Source organism: Hyaena hyaena, unplaced genomic scaffold (assembly GCF_003009895.1).
Source record: "Hyaena hyaena isolate Hyena2069 unplaced genomic scaffold, ASM300989v1 scaffold_1167, whole genome shotgun sequence".
NCBI lineage: Eukaryota > Metazoa > Chordata > Mammalia > Carnivora > Hyaenidae > Hyaena > Hyaena hyaena.
Genome location: NW_024081799.1, coordinates 404,248 through 414,650, shown reverse-complemented (window position 1 = coordinate 414,650; position 10,403 = coordinate 404,248). Strand labels below are relative to the sequence as shown.

General features: G+C 53.8%; 1 protein-coding gene across 1 annotated transcript; it reads left to right on the top strand.

Moving 5' to 3' along the window:
- The first annotated feature begins 2,650 nt into the window (after window positions 1-2,650).
- GAS2L2 (growth arrest specific 2 like 2) lies at window positions 2,651-10,094 on the top strand. The gene is made up of 6 exons (XM_039222616.1): window positions 2,651-3,035; window positions 4,476-4,717; window positions 5,588-5,695; window positions 6,839-6,935; window positions 7,763-8,015; window positions 8,552-10,094. The coding sequence occupies exons 1-6, from the start codon at window positions 2,651-2,653 to the stop codon at window positions 10,092-10,094; spliced, it is 2,628 nt and encodes an 875-aa protein (XP_039078547.1).
- Window positions 10,095-10,403: the final 309 nt, after the last annotated feature.

Here is a 10,403-nt window from a genome sequence, read left to right as displayed (position 1 = left end):
ATTTCTAGGACAGAGAGAGAGAGAGAGAGACAGCGTGAGCAGGGGAGGGTCAGAGAGAGAGGGAGTCACAGACTGAAACAGGCTCCAGGCTCTGAGCTGGCAGTCAGCACAGAGCCCGACGCGGGGCTTGAACCCACGAACCGCAAGATCATGACCCAAGCGAAAGTCAGACGCTTAACCGACTAAGCCACCCAGGCACCCCTAATGTTTATTTATTTTTGAAAGACAGAGTGTTAGCAAGGGAGGGGCAGAGAGAGAGAGAGGGACACACAGAATCCAAAGCAGGCTCCAGGCTCTGACCTGTCAGCACAGATCCCAATGTGGGGCTCGAAACCATGAACCGGGAGATCATGACCCGAGCTGAAGTCAGACACTTAACCGCTTACCTGACTGAGCCACACAGGTACCCCCACTCTAGCTAATTTAAAGAGACAGAAGAGCAGAGCTCACAGAACGGCCAATTTGGCCATTGGACAGGAACTATAGAAGGCTGGTGAGGGCGAACACAGCTGAGAGCCACATCACAGAACAATGCAGCCACTGCAAGGGCCACCTCTGGTCACTGGCACAATGAACAACCTTCAATATCCCTGGCCAGGCACACCCAAACCAACTGAGTCTGTATTGTGGCTTTTAGGGAGCCTCTCACCAACAACCATGATAGGGTGTCCCCTCATGTCTGGTCATTCAGCTCATCCTGCCTCACCCACCTCAACCTGCCCAGAGGCCCATTGTCATCCATAGGGTGTTCATTCACTCTTCTCAGGTATATTTTGGGTTTCACAGGACCTTCATAAAAAGTGGGATTGTGGTATCAAACAATACCAGCATAAAACCACATTGGGAATTGATCACAGAGTAGTAATATAGTCAGCAAGGAAAGCACGAGGACAGACAGGTAACCCCACTATACCGGGAATGTAAGTGTGCCTCCTGAACTCAGATGCCAAACTTGGAAGACCCTAGAAAGGGGAGAAACTGCACTGATAATAAGTGTGAACTCAAATTGACTGGATTTGTATCCAAAAGAAACTGCTTAAAACCAGAAGAGAATGAGGTACGTTTTACTGGCGAGCATTATTTCCTGCCATTCACAGAAATCTGGAGAACAAGATGAGGTCGATTGTTCAAAGTAAAGCTATAATTTTTGCACTTTTTAAGATTTTAATGTGTAAATTAATAGTGCATATAGCACATTAACTTGTGATGACCAGGTATAACACAAGGATGCTATGTTCATATTAGTTGAGCAATAAAGGTAAGTTACAAGAAGAAATATCCAATAAGGTGGTACGTAAGGGCTACCCAAGAGTGAAATATATATATAAAGCAAGATTTTATATTTGTTTAAGGAGAATGGAGCCTCTTACCCTTTGAATATCATGTCAGTGAGGCCCTCCCTTGATCACCTTCCATAAAATTCCACCCACTGCTCCATCTCATTTAGTGCTTTATTTTTCTCCCTGGCCTTTATCACCATCTGACTTACTCTTGATTTATTTGTTTGTCACCTGTCATTCATCCCTCACTAACATGTATGTAGCCTCCATAAGGTCAGGCACCTCATTTACTGCTCTATCTTCAGATCTATAATAGTGCCTAGCACATAGGAGGTACTTAAGGATCTTTATTGAAGGCATGCGCTGCTGTGGCCATGATGAAGTACTGAGGTTGACAGCCCCAACCAGCTCTAGAGGAATCAGTGGTTGGAGAGGGGGATGGAGCAGGTTTTCAGAGAAAGTGGAGCTTACTGGGCATAAACAGGGCCGCTGGGAGAATCAGCGAGAGCTGGGACCCACCCAGTCCTGCCTGTGCTTGTGTCTTGAAGCTTTCCACCTACATCATCCCTTTACTCCTCACAAGACTTGAGAGAGGTAGACATTATTCCCATTTTACAGTTGAGGAAACTAAGGCACAGAGAGGCTAGGTAGCATAGGAAGGTCACAGGAGGATACAGGAAAGGGACCAAAGCTGGAGTCCTGTCTTTAGCCTCTATCACTGTCTCTTTCATCCCCACCTTACAGTGCTCACTAACACTCAGGGGCTCGTCCACCCCTGGCCCTGCTTTTCTCCCGGAATTCCCAGAACCTGTCACGTTCAAACAAGGGAGACAAGCTGGCCCCAGCCTCTCCTCCCTGCTCCATTGGGTCCCCAGGCAGGCTCTGCAGGGCAGTCCTCAGCTGGCTGCCAGGAAGGGTTAACAAGGAGTGTTTGTAGCAGCGCTGTCTCCAAGGAGAGGAGGGGAAAGCAGAGTGGAGAGGCAGACAGCAGGACAGCCAGGCTCCACTGACTGCTGGGGGGTGGGAAGCAGCCAGTGGACCTGTCTAGCCTGGGGGAGAGAGCAGTGTCCTCACCTCCACCTGTCCTGGGAGGTGGCAAACTCTGAGAGAACTGGGCAGCCCAAAAGTGAGGTCACTGCAAGGCCACCAAGGAGGGAAGGGAAAGTTCCGGCAGGGACTGAGGAATGTGGGGGGGCGGGAGACCGGGCTAAAGCCAACAGCAAGTAGCAGAGCCGGAAGTTCTGGGCTCTTAGAGGGTAGAAGGGGAATCCCTGAGTCAGGGAGAACCAGCCAAGACCCAGCAGGCAGTAGTGAAGACACAGCAGCGGCAGAGAGGAGGCACCCACCTCCTCCCTGTTGAGGGTCCAACCATGTCCAAGCCTAGGGGATGTGGGAGGAGGCCAGGGACTGTCAGGCCACCAGTGCGTAGTATCCGGCCCTTTAAGTCCAGCGAGCAGTACCTGGAAGCCATGAAGGAGGACCTGGCTGAGTGGCTTCGGGATCTCTACGGGCTGGACATCGACACGACCAACTTCCTGCAGGTCCTGGAGACAGGCCTGGTGCTGTGCCGGCATGCCAACGCCATCACGGAGGCTGCCCTGGCTTTCCTGGCTGAGGCACCTGCCCGAGCCCAAAGGATTCCCCTGCCCCGGGCTGGGGTTTCCTGCAATGGGGCTGCCCAGCCGGGCACCTTCCAGGCCCGGGACAACGTCTCCAACTTCATCCAGTGGTGTCGAAAGGAGATGGGCATCCAAGGTAACCACCCTGCCTCCCTCCCCAGACCCTTACCTTGCCAGGCACCCACCTACTCTCTGAGGCTCGGGCTGCATCTGGAGTCAGGAGCCAGGGTCCTCTTTCCTCATTTGCCTTGGGCCAGCTCATCCCTTTTTGTGCCTCAGTTTCCTCATCTCATAGTAAATCTTCAATAAGTAAATGTGTTGATTGAATGATTCATTCATTCAACAAACATATAGTTAGTCCCTATCTTTGTGTCCAGCACAAAGGACCAAGAGGACGGAGACTCAGTGTCCAACGAGTTCATGGTCTAGAAAGAGAGACAGATGAATAGATACACAAATTACAGTCCACTGTGATAAAAGCCCAAAATAGAGGTGTATGTGCTGGGAAGCTTGGGGAAAAAACAGCGACTTGATAAGGTGGAAAGTGGGGGCCAAGAAAGGCCACTCAGAGGAGGGAGATTTGAACTGAGTTCTTGAGGAACAAATAGAAGTTTGGGGAAAAGGGAAATCTAGGCAGGGGACTGCAGGGGCACAGGCTCAGAGTTGCTGTGTTTGGATGACTGGCAGAACCAGTGTGGGTAAGGGCACAGGGCTAGGGTGGGGGTGGGAGAGGACAGGGGAGCAGGCAAATGGACATTAAGGAGAAGCCAGTCGTGCTGAGGCTTGTGAGTTGCAGGGGAGTGACCTGCCAGGGTCCCTCATCTCCTAGGCCTTGGATCCAGCAGTGGCATAAGCTGGATGTCGTGCCATCCTCCAGGCCAAAGGCAACATGGGGTGAGATAGAGGGAAGAGTCAGGGCCAGCTGCTGGCTGGTGGCAGGCAGAGCGGTGCAGGATTGGAGGGCTGATAAAAAGCTAGTGTCTCATTGAGCACTTGCCATGTAGCCAGATCCCCTCTGCAGACACTTAACTGTCTTTACAACAACCCATGAAATAGTCTACGCCCCATCTGACAGAGGAGGAGTCTAAGGCTCAAGGACTTGCCCAAGGATACACAGGTGCTGGGTGGGAGAATTGGGCCGCCAATACTGGCAGTCAGACTCCAGAGCCTGCACTCAACCCTGCCTGGTTACATGTGGGCTGCACAGTTAAGTTCCAGATGTCTGCTGGATAGTGGAGGTGGGCTGCGTGGGTGGGAAGCAGAACAAACTGCTTCTCGCTCCTTGACCCGTATTGTCAAACAGAGTAGGGAGAAAGGCAAGATAGAGTTAACCCACAGCTGGGCTCTGAGCTCCTGGCTTGGCTGTGTCACCTCTTCCCACCTCAGCCTTTTTTGTGAGAGGGGCCACCTAGTCTGCACTCAGTGCCTGGGCAATTCTGCTCAGACCTCTCCTAAAGGCTGGCCTGACTCCAAGATCCTGCGATCCGAGTCACCCCCTCGGGTCTCCACCCGGGCCCCGGGATGGCCCCAGGGATCTCCCAGCTGCCTGCCCCCTTCCCCCACCTGCGCTTGCCAGAGGTGGTGATGTTCGAGACCGAGGACCTGGTGCTACGCAAGAACGTGAAGAACGTGCTGCTGTGCTTGCTGGAGCTGGGCCGCCGAGCCTGGCGCTTCGGCGTGGCTGCGCCGACCCTGGTGCGGCTGGAGGAGGAGATCGACGAGGAGCTGCGGCAGGAGCTGGCCCTGCCCCCGCCGGACCCCCCGCCGCCCGAGCCCCCAGCGCGTCGGCCTTGCCACTTCCGCAACCTGGACCAGATGGTGAGGGGTTGGGACACGCCCCCCGGGCCCCGCCTCCCTCTGCCCCGCCCCCTCCCCAGCCCCGCCTGCGGGATCCGAGCCACCCCTTTCTCGAGCTCCAGCCTCACCCGGACTGAATTCACAGTGCGTCTTTAACTCATGTTCCACTCCAAGCCTCAATCCTTATCGCCTATAGTAGCAGCAAAATCGCTTATTACGTTTTTATTACAATCCCGCGCTCTAGACCTCTCTCTTTGAGCCCCTGCGAAATGGCTTTTAAGAACCCAGTCTCTGGCACCGTCTCTGACACCTTGGTTCAAGTCTTAGTTCCACTGCTCCGCGGCTGTGTGACTTGGGGCAGGTTAACCTCTCTGTGCTCAATTCTGTAGCGTGTAGGTGTTCTAGTACCTACCTTCTGTGACTGCTGAATAGTAAATGAGCCAGTGCATATGAAGTGCTGGGAACAGTGTCCAGCACATAGGGGGCGCTTCATAGGAGCGATGAGCCTATTTCTATTACCCAGGAATCGAGCTCAGGGAGGTTTTTTTTTTTAACTTGCCCAAGGCCTATGATGTAGTGGAGGAAGGACTCCAGCCTAAGCCTGTCAGATTCCAGTGTCCACCTTCTTCATCATTACACTCTACTGCCTCTATCAGCTGACCCACAAGGGCACTGGACTATAAGTGACTGGACTATAGGTCTTCTTCTCACTGGGTCATTGAAAGTCTTCTGTACTTTTTTCTCAGCCTCCAGCCCTGACTTCAGAAGAAGCCTAGAGGCTGGCTCTGGGGACAGGCCAGCTCCCTTTCACTGGGCTTGACCCAGGGTGGGGAGTAGGAAGCCCGGGCACCTGTGCAGAGGGAGGGCTTAGTCCATTGTCACTGCCCACAGGTGCAGAGCCTCATCAGCCACTGCAGGTGCCCAGTTCAGGTCTCCATGGTCAAGGTGTCTGAGGGAAAGTACCGCGTGGGGGACTCCAACACCCTCATCTTCATCCGGGTAAATCTGGGGACAGGGGTGGGGGTGTTCCCCAGGGTCAGCAGAATAGGGTTTCCTTTCATGGGAACCTACCTAGGACTGAGGATAAGGACAGGAAGTCATCATTCACTCCAACTTATCAGGCCTTGGGGCTTTCTTTCTCTCCCTTGCAGAGTTCCAGAAGATTGTTGGCAGAGTTGTCAATCCTATCTCCTCCTCCCATTAGGGTGGCCAGAACCCTGTCCCCAGCTGCTCCACCTTAGCTGAGTGCAGACGGGTGTCCAGGCAGAAGTGGAATGTGAAGGGTACTCCTGAATTTCCTTTGCCTCCACTCCATCCACATTCTTGATCAGAGAAGGGGCCCAAAAACCCCAAGTTTGTGTTCAGTGCTTGGCCCAGCCACATGGGCCCCACAGTCCACCCTTCACGTGCCTGGCTTGGTACATTCTGCAGAGTGAGCAGTAGTACGGGACTGAAACTTGCCTCCCATACCCACACCCTCATACCTGGCAATGCCTTAACAGAAACAGATCGTACCCAGAGGCTTGGCCAGCAGCTGGTGGGCATGCAAGCCCTTTCCTTGATCACAGGCCATGCCTGAGGGCAGAGCCAGCTCCCTGGGCCCTGACCCAGACCCTGAGCCAATAGCTCTGTGAAGTAGGTAAGGACAAGGGATGTGTTCCTCAGTTTTCAGCTGAGGAAATGGAAGCCTGGAGAGACTGTGACTTGCCCCAGAATGGAGTGGGACCAGGATCCCCAGGGATTCCTCGATGCACACATTAGCAAAGCCAGGGCCACGTTTCTGACACGGGCATGGTCAGGTGAAGGGGGAGAGGAGAGTGCTATGGGGCCAGGCTGCACAGTGCTCGTGAGGTCCCTTCTCTAGCTGTGGGGCAACTCTCTGTCAGTCTGGCCACCACCCTTGATGAGAGCACCAAATCCTAATCTCTAGACCACCAGGGATCACCACCCTTGATGATATGTGTTATCTGATGTTAGTTGTGAAAGAGAGGTGGGCTGCAAAATACACACCCCTGAAACAATACACATGTGCAGAGTACCTGTGTGTGCATGTATAGGAGTGCATGCTGGAAAACTTTGGGCTGCTCCAGAAAGAGGCGACACCCTCCATCTCATCCTCAATCTCACCCTTGTCCCCTACAGATCCTCCGGAACCACGTGATGGTGCGTGTCGGGGGTGGCTGGGACACACTCAGCCATTATCTGGACAAACATGACCCCTGCCGGTGCACTTCGCTCTGTGAGTCCCCTGAGAGTCCCTGTGGCTCTGGGTCGGGAGGCCAGGAGCCGAGGTGGGAGGTAGGTCTTATCTCCAGGGCCAAGAAGTATGTGAGGGATGGAGAAAGAAGATACTATAGAAGGTACTGGTGGAAGAAGAAGGAGAAGAAGGAAGAAGGAAGAAGGAAGAAGGAGAAGAAGAAGAAGAAGAAGAAGAAGAAGAAGAAGAAGAAGAAGAAGAAGAAGAAGAAGAAAGAAAGGAAGGTAGGTAGGAAGGAAGGAAGGGGAAAAAGAAGAAGGAAGAAGAAATAATGGAGAAATGATAAGGAGAATAAGGAGGAGAAGAAGGAGAAGAAGAAAGAAGAAAAAGGAAAAGATACTGGGTAGGATGACCTCAGATATGGGAAGGAAGCTGGGCAGTCAATTGCAATACCAATTTTATCCACAAGATATCGCCAAACACACAAAATCAGCATTTGGTCAGGGTGCCTCTAGGCAGAGCTTGGGTCTGGCTCCAATCCACCGAGTATGACTTGGAGGGGTCTTCAGTCCTCCCATAATCTCTATTAGCACCCCAAGCTACCCTGTATAAGCATGGAATCTAAGTAAAATATGTGAACTTGCAATACAAATGCAGCTTTAAAGAGGTCCCCAGCTGGGCCCTCTGACCAGATTTCATCCCCCGAACCCCTAAAAGGAAGCTCTGGCACCGGCACTGGTACTGGAGGCCCCACTGTCTCTAATAGAAGTTGTGGGAGGTAGGACAGGTGGGGGAGGAAAACAGTGGGCCCAATCAGTAGGAATTTAACCCCTTCTTCCTCTTCTCTCTCTGGGGGGCTGTGTTGCTAGCACACAAGACGGGCAGTTTCCAGAAGCCTCCTGCCCCACCGGTGCAGCATGAAGTGAGGGTGCAGGATGGGTCCTCACTGCCCCAACCTACGATGACTATCAGCCGTTCCCAGAGCCCGCTGCCCCCTGTGGACTGGAAGACATACACCTCTTCAGGCCGAAAGCTGAGGCCCTTCACCTCCTCCTCCCCTAAAGCCCACAGTAAAAGAGGAGCAGAGGCGGGAGTCCCCAGAGAGAGAGCTTCATTCCTGAGGTATGAGGGAGAGGGACAGAGCAGGGTCTCTTTCCCCTACGGAGTCCACATTCTCAGGCGCCACCCCACTCCAAGATAAGGGAAGCAGGTCTCCTGACAGCATCCCTATCTCAGGTGTTCAGAACAAAAAAGGCACCTAGTCGGTACTACTAGGATCATCTAGCCTTTTCATTTGCCCTCCCATTTCACAGATGAAGAAGCTGAGGCCCATAAAGGGAACAGATTTCCCAAGGTCCTTCTGCCATTTCACAGTAGAATAGATACTCAGACACTCCCTGCCTCAAGACTGATGACCTGTAGTTGTGGGACCTGAAGTAACTTGGAGTCCAAACCAGGCTTCTTTCTATCTGCTACACAAGGGGTGAGGGAGAATAAATCATAAGGAAGACTCAGGCAGGCACAGAGGGAGAGAGCATCTGTGTCATTCAACATGAAGTCTGGCTCCCTTGATGTTCTGGCTGGGAAAAGCTCATCCCTTTCCAGATCCAGGGGACTGGACTAGATGATCCTGTCAACCTTATGATTCTCCCTTTCAGGTGCCAGGAGAGGTCACCCACCCCATCTCGGAGGCAGCTGCCAGCTCGGGACAGCCCACCTGGCCCCCAATCCTCATCCCCCTATAGGGGCCAAGATCCACAGGGCACCTCCTCAGGGGAAAAGGAGGAGAGATACTTTGCTGAACACCCCAGAGGAAGGACTCCCACATCTTGGGTTCATGAGAGGACAGACATCCAGGGAACTCAGGCCAGGGCGACCACTCCCCGGAGATTCCGAGCCCCTGAAGCCACAGCCAAAAGGACACCAGAAAGAGGATCATCTCCACTGCCTCGTTCCTCCAGCCCAGCCAAGCCCGTCAGCCTGAGGCCACCACCCAGGGGTGAGGCTGAGGGTGCTTCTGCCCAGCTCAGGGAGCCAACAGCTGTCCGCTCTCTAACTCCTGTTAAAGGGCCCACCAAGATCCCTGTCCAATTGCCCCCTGCCCGCCCCCCAACTCCAGGAAGTAGCTCTCCAGGTTCTGCAACTGGAGGTTCCATGACAGAATTGGGGACTGGACCCATCCCAGTAAGGGCTGTCACTAGGGACCTGGCTGGGGGAAGACAAGGGGAGTTCTTTGTGGATGCGGGGCAAGGGGACCAGAAGTCAGACATCCAGGTGACAGCAAAGCTTGGGGAGCCTTGGGACTTGGGCCCACAGGAGTGGGAGGGGCAATATCCTTCCCTGTCCCTGGGTGGGACCAAAGGTCAGGCCACATACCACACACTTGAGGAAGAGCTTTTGACCAACATGAAGCTACTAGAGGTGGGGGTTGCCAGCACAGGGCCTGGGGTTGTCCCTCGAAGTGGAGTCTATGTCCCCAGCCTATGTGGGAGATGGCCTGAGCCTGGGGGTCCTTATGACAAAGTCATCCAAGAACTGGCTCAGGGTCCCCCAGCCCTCCTTAAAGTGGACCTGGGAGCCTGGAAGGCAACCCCTACAAGTTCCCCTAAGCTAGCTGCTACCACAGGCCCAGGAAGCCCCAACGGGAAATTGGGAGCCCTTGAAAGTGGGCCAAAGGTAAAGGCAAGCCTGAGTGCCCAGGTCACCAGGGTGAAGAAGGTCCCAGCGCAAGGAGGGCAGGACTGCTCAGCCCCTACTGTGTCTATCAGCCTGGAAGCCCCCACACCTTCACCCTTGGACCCCAATTCTGATAAAACCAAGGCATGTCCAGGCAAGGGCAAGAGAACACTCCGAAAGCCCCAGAGAGTTCCATCCATCTATAAGCTGAAGCTGAGGCCCAGGATCCGGCCCCGGAGAGACCACAGGCCTGAAAAGCAGCCTTCACGCATCCCGAGGCCACTGGCCTACCACCACCTAGGTTCAACCAGGGCACTCCCTAGAGGCAGGCTGGTGAGAGCAGTGCTGGGCAGCAAGGGAGTGGAGTCCCATCCAGTGGGTGGTGCCTCAGCAGGGGAGGAAGAAGGAAAGAAGAGGAAAGAACTAGCTGCTCCACTCAAGAGTAGCCCCCAGGCTTTGGTGGGTGGGGGTCTCCAGAAGATTAATCAAGACCCACTGCAACCTGAAGAGGAGTCCTGGGTCTGAGGAGGGGCCTACTCAGACCTGAAGCTGTGGTTCTGGGGGAGAAGGGAAGTGAAAGGGATGCCATATAGCCGCTAGACTCCCAATTTCAAACAGAAAGTTAGGTCCCTCACCTCTATCCAGGGCCTTGGTGGGAGTGAACATGTGGTTGGGATCAGAAGACAATTATAGATTCAGTCTGCTTGTTGACCAAAGGGACCACCACTCCAACTCCAGGGGCACCAGGACCAGCAGATATTTTCTTGCCTTCCCCCAGAACAGCTCCTCAAACTCCTGGCCTCTGGCCATGCCTACCATTTCCACAACTCTTAT

Coding starts and splice junctions, on each gene's coding strand:
- GAS2L2 (XM_039222616.1), top strand. CDS start 2,651: ATGTCCAAGCCTAGGGGATGTGGGAGGAGGCCAGGGACTGTCAGGCCA. Junction 6,936..7,762: donor CTGCCGGTGCACTTCGCTCT/GTGAGTCCCCTG, acceptor CTGTGTTGCTAG/CACACAAGACGGGCAGTTTC. Junction 8,016..8,551: donor GAGAGAGCTTCATTCCTGAG/GTATGAGGGAGA, acceptor TCTCCCTTTCAG/GTGCCAGGAGAGGTCACCCA.